We start from the raw sequence: 8,650 nt of genomic DNA, 5'->3' as shown, positions 1-8,650 counted from the left end.
TCATAACCAAGAAATAACAGTGTTTTCTTGGCAAACTCGCATTTAGATGGGTTTACCACCATTCCATGATCTTGAAGTCGCTGGAACAAAGCTTTTAAGTGTTCCACATGTGTTTCTTCGTCTGGTGAAGCGATCAATATATCGTCGATATATGCGTGTACTCCTTCTAGACCTCTTGTGACTTCGTTGATGTGACGTTGGAATGTTTGAGCAGCGCATGATAGTCCGAATGGCATTCTTACAAATTCAAATAACCCGAATGGTGTGGTTATAGCTGTCTTTTTAATGTCAGTTTCATTAATTGGAATTTGGTGATATGCTCGTTGTAAGTCAATTTTGGAAAAAATTTTACAGTTAAATAAGTCATTGCATATATCGTGGATATGTGGCAAGGAATAACGATCAGGTACCGTCTGTGCGTTTAAGCTACGGTAATCGCCACAAGGGCGATAAGTACCATCGCTCTTCTTCACCATATGCAATGGAGAGGCCCACTCACTCTTGGAGGGTCTACAAATACCTTGAGCCACCATGTGATCGAACTCTTGCTTCGCCTGCCTCAGTAGTTCTGGGGACAGCCGACGAGTCTTACACATAACGGGTTTGCCACGGGTATCTATATGGTGGATTGTGTTGTGTTTATCCAGCCCTGCGTATGGTTTATTGATATCTACTAGTTGTGGATACTTCAATATGAGTGAGTGGTAAATGTTGGTTTTGTCTGTTAATGATATGGAACATGTTATGTTGTTGTTTGTGGAGATGTCAAATGCTCTGACTATCTTGCCGTTTGTATTGTCTACTAACCGTTTGTTCCTAACATCTACTAACAGGTGGAAGTTGTGAAGAAAATCTGCTCCTATAATAGGGCGTGTCGTATCCGCTATTATAAACTTCCATGTAAACATTTGTTTACATCCCAGATTCAGTGTTACCGTGGTAACTCCGAAATTCTGGATCGTAGTCCCGTTCGCTGCATAGAGAATTAGCTTAGACTTTTCTCCATGGCGTTTGTGTAAAGATCTAGGAATTAATGATATTTCCGATCCGGAGTCAACGAGGTATGACACACCGGTATCACGATCTTTAACAAAGAGACGTGTTGTGTTGGTTGAATCAGCCGCCTCCGCTATGATTCGACCATCTAGTTTTTTGAAGCTAGATGCGGTTTAAATTCACATGGTGTGACGCATTTCTTAGCTTGATCGCCAAATTTTGTGTGGAAGTAACAAAGAATAGTTTTCTTGTTATTTCCGTTGGCCCTATAGCTTGTTTTGTTGAAATTGTTGTTGTATTTGTTGTTATTGAAATTGTTACTGCTGTTACTTGTTGTGTGTTTGAATCTATTGTTATTGTTGTTGTGACTATGCTGTTTGTTGATTGTGTGAAATAAACTCTCTACCTTATGGGTTAGAGCTTGTACGGACTGTTCTAAACTACAAATGTTATTTTTATTGTTGGTACCTACTACCGCTACATTATCCTGTGTGTACACCTGTATTAGGCGATCTGCTATCGTCGCTTGCCTATCCCAGTCATCTTCGCTTATGGCTAAATGCGCTTGGATCGTCTTGGGCAGTTGTTGTATCCACAAGTATTGCAACGTCGTTTCGTCTATTTGTAAACCTATTGCTAGCGTCCGCATCTCTCTAAGTAGGCTGGATGGGTTTCGATCCCCAAGCTGTAAGGAAGAAAACAGTTTTTCTCTCCTTCTGTCCTGTGGACAGCCCATGCGTTGGATTATAGCTTCCTTCAGCCTCGTATATTTTGCTCGGTTCGGTTCCATGAGTAAAATATCTGAAACTTGTTCTATGTGCGCTTGTTCAAGTTTTGACACTAAGTGACTATAACGTGCGTCTTCTGAAACTATGTTTGCCAACTCGAATTGTGCTTCTATCTGTTTAAACCAAAGTTCGATGTTGTTCACCCATAGCTGTGGTAGTTTAACGCTAATCCTATCCGTGTGGAACATGTTGTTTGCTGTGTTGATATTTGTCAAGTCAGTGTTGTCCTTGTTAGCCATTGTTTACAGTTTAAAAATATTCGTTTTTAAAAAAAAAAATTCAGAAAAATGTATGTAATAATGATTACAGTATAAGTTAAAATATTGAAATAAAAGTATTCAATAATGAGTGTAGTTGTATTAAAAAGTTAAGTTTAAATTATTAGATTTAAATTTAAATTTTTATTTAAATTTCAAACAAAAATATTTATTTTTTAAATGTCAGAGTCACTATTTGTTATGTATGTACTGTGCAAGTTATAGAAAAGAAAATTAAAAACAGAAAATTTAAATAATTATTTTACCATACGGCGGAACACATTTTCCAACTATTAGGTATTTGTATTCTCCAAGCCTGAGTGGTCCCCTCAATATTAATATTCCTTTTGATTGTCCGTTGTACAATATATCAAGTTTAAAAATGTTTATGGTAAAACTTCAAATCTGTAACACATAATAACATGCATAGCCTAGGTTAAAAATATAAACATATATAGTACAGTCACACGATATAATGTATATAGAAAAAAAGTATGGATACTAATGTCCACGTACTAAGTTAAACATTCGTCGGCTTAGCCGCCCGAATATCTGTTTGTTTGATAGTTTCAAGTTGTTTACAAAAATAAAATTTTACAAATTGCAAGTATTGTGCACGACTGCGCCAGCTGAAAAATATTTCCGATAGATTTCGCTGGTAAAAAAAAAAACTTACTCCCGCAGTGCGTTCACAAGGAGAAAACTTTCGGATGCCTACGTCACGCTTGTCTCGCCATATAATATTTGTCAAAAATAATTATGTTCCGGTACCCTGTAAGTACCTCTACTCAATCTGGCACCCTATGTAAATGTTCGTGTGAATTGTTTGTGTGTTCGACTCAAGAAAAATAAAAAAAAATAAAATTTATATGTGTTGTAGGAATGTATTACTCGGCGTGCGATTTTTGGTGAGCGAGTCGCTCGAACGTATTATATTATGTTTGTTTATAATAATTTTAGTTAAATTATGAATCACCTGTTTGAATTAATCCCGGCCGAGTAATATTGTTAAGAAATTAATCACAGTTTAATCAATTCACTAGTTACATTAATTACATTTACATTAGTTACGTTTACATTGAAGATTGTTACCGACAGAAAAATTCACTCGATTCGCTCGGTCTTTGAAAAATCTAATTCTATTATATATTATAATTATTATAATATAATTCTATTATACTAAATTAATTAACCTTACAATAAGTTAACCTTGAAATAGATTAACCTTGATTAATTACAAATAAATTAAAAGTGCAATCAAATTAAAAATGAAATTTTAAATTTTTCATGTACCGACCGAAAAAAAGTAATTGTTGTACAATTTTGTCAAGCGAAGATATTTCTGTCTGAAATTTTGCGCAATTTTTATGGAATTTGAATGGGGTCACCGTGATTGATTGTTTAATGTTGTGTTTTCGTGTTCAAACGTCGGGGTATACCACTTTAGTCGTGTTGTTACCACCTTTATGTAGGCACCTAGTTGGTGGCCTAATTTTGTGATGTACAAAGTTATGTGGGTGCACAGAATGAGAGCAAGTAAAACAGGGTACTTACGTTTTACACAAAGATTTATTCACGAAACTAAACTACTGAAGCTAACACATTGAAAGAAGGATTCTAATAACTATATTAGGCAAAATAAAATGAAGTTGGTAAATCTAAATTGGCGGTAATTTTGTGCCTCGAAGACGCGTGCGGTGAGGTCGGAATCCGGTAGTTTTCTCCAAGCCGGTTTGGCCCGTTCGTACGCTCTACGTCGGCGTTCGGCAATGTTCGGCTCGTGCCGTCGTTGTCGACCCGCCACAATTGTATTCATTAAAAACATTTATAATTTATTTTGAATTTATATAGGATATGTTTACAATAAACATGTTAGATTATTCTTAGAATTTTGACACGGAACCTAACCCTTTATCTTCCATTATATATTTGTTCATTTTACGCTGATTTTTTTTACGTTTTACGACGTTTACCTGTACTTGCGTAACGCGTCCAGCTACATCGAACCCAGGCTCTCCAATATGTGGCGACAGATATAACCTTGTTATTTGCCATAATAAGGTGGCCAGGATTGCAGTCTTGTTTCATCAGCGGGCATGTCAGTAGGTGGCTGTCGTCCTGGATTGTGCCGCAGGCACACAGGATATATTTTTAATATAATTAGCTTTTCAGCTCGCAAAACTCAACTCAAAACAACCTTCATTTGTCCTAATTTCACTTAAAAAAGTTTTGTTCAATTATTAAAAAAAAAATAAGGTTTCACATAAAAAGAGAGTTGTTTGGCTCAAATACATAAAGACAAAATAAATAGTTGTATTTCTAGGTAACAAAATATAAGTACGCGACCTAGAACAGGTGGTAATATCTTAATTCCCAAATTAAAAACAACTACAGCACGGCATCATTTTACTTACACAGAAATATTTTAACAAAGATATTAAAAAGTACAGCCAGGAATACAATATATTTAAGAAACAAGTGAAAAGTTACATTTATAAATCTTGTTTATGTAACACTGATTAAAAACATCGTTTATATTTTTTTGTTGTTATTATTAAAATAAACTTTTGTAAGACGTCACTCACCATTATGTACACAAGAATTGTTTATTTCTTTTACGTAATGGGAAACGTTGATGTTAAAATATGTATTTAATTAATGTAAAAAATTGTATTTCGTTATAATATTGTATTTTTATTTGTTATCTAAAAAAAAATAATAATAATAATAAAAAAAACTTTTTACCAGGTTTATAAGTAAGGCCCATACAGTTTTTTTGTCTACTACAATTGACGAAGTTACTTTTATTATTTTGTTTTCTTTATTCATATATTTTGCTTTGTTTAATTAATTAATACATTTTTGGTCACTTCATTTTTTTTTCTTTATTATTCAAAATATGATTCGATTTGTCCATTACTGTTTTATAATTTTCTCCCAATTCACATATAAAGGTATCACCTGCAAAAAGTCTTATTTTACGATATTTTAATGTTTCTACAATAGGTACATGAGTATATATATAGTCACAAAAGAAGTGTACTTATCTGTGCAGCATGGTTATCTTCTGGTTCTGCAGGTCGACTGAGTTGGCAGGAACAGCGAGCGCATTCGGCCCAATTTGATGTTGGTGATATATCTAGTGTTAAACCAGGCAATGACATATATTAACCTTAATTTCTAATATCTCTTCTCTAATATTCTCCATCCCTGGTGTAAAAAATTAAGTAATTTTATAATGTAAAACGCACTTTAAATTACAGCTAAATTTATTAAGCTGTTTAACTTAAATTAAATCAAACTCGTTATAAATTTTGTTCTCAAGAAAATAATTACACCCTAATGAAGCAGTTCTAACGGGGAAGAACCTTCATTTAAAGGCCACCAGAAAATATTTTTCAAACGTAACAGTGAGTCATTAATTAAACTAATAATAACATTATTTAATACGACAGAGAGAAATAACATTTTTGTGAAAAAAATATGGAGTTCTAGGCATTTACAAAGTTTATGACTTAAGTTGTTGTTAGCTGGATTAATTCATTAATTTAAATACGGCATATCAGATATTTCAACAACAACAACAACAACAAACCATCACGCCGTTTCCCCGTAGGGGTAGGCAGAGAGGATAGAACGCCATAACACTCTATATTGGCATACAGACCTCGCTTCTTCTACATTCATACATCTTCTTATGCACGCACGCCGATTATTCCTACTTTTGACATGTCCATCTTCAAGTATTTGATGGACTTGATCGTGCCATGTCTTTCTCGGTCTTCCTCGTTTTCTGCATCCATCAACATTTGCATCGTAGATCCTTTTAGTCATTCTTTCGCTGTCCATCCGCTCTACATGTCCAAACCAACGCAGCACCCCTTTCTTGATTCTGTCAATAATGCATGTCTCAGCCTTACACACTTCACGGATCTCGACATTTGTGCACCTATCACACATCGTTTTACCACACATTCGCCTGAGGGATCGCATTTCGACAGCATTCAACCTACTTTCATCATTATTTTTCCAATTCCATTCTTCGCTCCCATACATTAGAGTTGGAACTAGAACTCCGTTGTGAACTGCTAGTTTAGCCTCCTGCGATAAACCAGATATATTATTAAAATATTATAGCATATCAGATATTTATTAAAATATTATTTATTTATTTAACAGAAACAAACAGTCGACAATAATATAATAACATAATTGCTATTAAGAAATGGATAGTGGAGGTGGCTTGCACACGGATCGATGAGTGGATCAAGCCCAATATGTAAAATGTGTGCACTGTTTATGAACTTTATTAATTAGTCTATATGAATTGGTTTTGTTTTTTATGAATATTTTTGTTTTTTATTATTTATTATGTTAATTATAATTAAGGTAGTTGGTTTAATTACTTTTTTTTCATTGTTATTATTTTGTTAACTTTGTTAAATAGCTAATCTTTGGCATGTTTCACATTTTGTTAAATGTTTCCCTCGGCACGGGACACCCCAGTGAGGGAACAGTATTCTATATAAAAAAAAGAATACAAACAATGTAAAAGTGTTAATAAATAAACAAAAAAAAGATACGTTTTAAGGACAGACCAGCAAAAATTCTAAATAAAAATCATTCATAACAAATTGTGGTACAACAAAGGGGTGTGTTTATGTGTACTTGTATGAGAGTAAGTATATAGGTGTGTTTGTGTGTATGTAGGAGTAAGTATTCAGGTGTGGGTAAGTGTGAGCATCATTTCATAGCAAGTGGGATCGTATCGGATCCAGAAAGAATCATGTTTAAACATCCGTATTTCCTCGACTCAACGTATTTGGTCTGTGTCTGGGCGAATAAAGAATACAGTTTTTTGTGTGTAATGAAAACATAATTTTGTGATTTCGACTCGATAGATGCTTTAAGCTAAAAATTCTGAACAATGGGAATCATTGTTCAGGATTTTTAGCTATGATCGAGGTCTCGCGTTTGATTCCTGGAAAGATAAGCATAAAATATTTGTTTTAAATGTGGTTTAACACTGACGAATCTCATTCATCCTTCGTTAGAAGCATCTCATCAGTAGTACCTATCTAATAAATATCATTCCACAGTAATTTGATTTAACTGATGTAGTCAATTATCCTTATTAAGCAATGCTAGGTGCATGATTATGGGATATAACTTTTGGTGACTTATATGGAAAGGCGTTGAAACTAGGGAATTTTAAAATAATGATAAAAATTATCTAATTTGACGAAACGACTATAGTGGACAACATAGGCTATTGTGATACGAGTAATAACAGTTTTGGCTACTATTCGTGTTTGCAATATGGTCATGAAAATAAGTGACTTACATTTAATTTGACAAACTCACAGATAAGAGGTGGGGGGATTGAAAGCAGTTGAATTAAATTCAATAAAAATCGCAAAAGATGAAATTGAAAGTTTTAAATGAGTGCGTCGTTTTTTGACAAAAAAAATCTGTATGAGTAAAACCGATACGAAGACTACGGTCTGTAAAACGGTTCCGGATATGTAGAAGCAGGTACTTTCACTGAAATATTGTATTGTTCTTACACTGGCACCCGAAGCGTCAGACTGATCATATGACTTTCTTGTGATATGATATTTAAATACGCTGCATTTTTTATGTTTTGTTTTATTTATTTTAGTAAGTAAGATTCGGTATCTTGTAACTTTATTTAAATTAGTGTTTGAAGTTATGAAATGATTTGCAAACTCTGAAAAAATATTATTAAATCATGTTTTATTTTCTTGAATATAAAATATCTTCGAAAATGTTTTGAGTGTGTCCAAATGTTTGCAGACTGGCTGTGTGAGTTATTTAGCTCTATATTTATTGTAACAGAGAGAGATAACATTTTTGAAAAGAGAACATGGAAGTCAAGGTATTTAAATTTTTTTTTTACAAAAAGAAATATATGCGTTCTTATGATTGAACTTAATATTATAATTTTGACGGCCATTTTCAACGAGTTGCAAATAACTGATTATTAGAAAAATTGAATCATGTTGGGGTAGAGTGGGATTCGAACCACGGACCTTTGGTCCGTGAGTCCGAGATATTAGCCACAGGAACACAACCCGATTCAAATTATTTCTAACCCGATATCAATTAACTTGTGACCTGTCATTGGCTGGTTTAAGTGGCTACTTTACACGCTGTGTAACATTCACCATTCTGCCTATGTTTAAACATTCACATTTTCTCAACTTTTTCATTTCAGGTGCAACAAATTCAGATCTAACTATCTGTCTAGGGAGTCTGCCTAGCTAGTCTGCAAACATTTTGACATACCCAAAACATTTCTGAATTAATGAACTGGTAAAAAAAATAAAATTTGGAAAATCGTTTTCGAGCGTTGCCTAGAAGGTGAATTGGTTCAGCTGGATGAATCTCACCCACATAATTCAGCTCTTTTACTTTACAAAAGTCACCAGATGGAAGAGTTGAGGAAATGTAGATGTCTTAACATAGTCAAAATGGTGAATGTTACACAGTGTCAGTGTTGAATTGAGATAATATATCTTGCTTTTTGTATTACATCACCAATTATAATTTCACACATCAATCAGTAGTTTGTTAACTAATCTGTTT

The 8,650-nt window shown here is 33.8% G+C and overlaps 1 protein-coding gene across 1 annotated transcript; it reads right to left on the bottom strand.

Moving 5' to 3' along the window:
* Nucleotides 1-959: 959 nt before the first annotated feature.
* Nucleotides 960-3,834, bottom strand: LOC148279873 (uncharacterized). Its single transcript, XM_088229277.1, has 2 exons — nt 2,558-3,834; nt 960-2,446 (listed from the first exon to the last, which is right to left on the bottom strand). Exon 2 carries the CDS (start codon nt 2,021-2,023, stop codon nt 1,145-1,147), a length of 879 nt encoding a protein of 292 aa, XP_088085403.1. The 5' UTR covers nt 2,024-2,446; nt 2,558-3,834; the 3' UTR covers nt 960-1,144.
* Nucleotides 3,835-8,650: the final 4,816 nt, after the last annotated feature.

This window comes from Micrasema longulum, unplaced genomic scaffold (genome assembly GCF_059751315.1).
Source record: "Micrasema longulum isolate JH-2025_06_02 unplaced genomic scaffold, ASM5975131v1 h1tg000661l, whole genome shotgun sequence".
Classification (NCBI taxonomy): domain Eukaryota; kingdom Metazoa; phylum Arthropoda; class Insecta; order Trichoptera; family Brachycentridae; genus Micrasema; species Micrasema longulum.
This window is presented reverse-complemented; position numbering and strand designations above follow the sequence as displayed.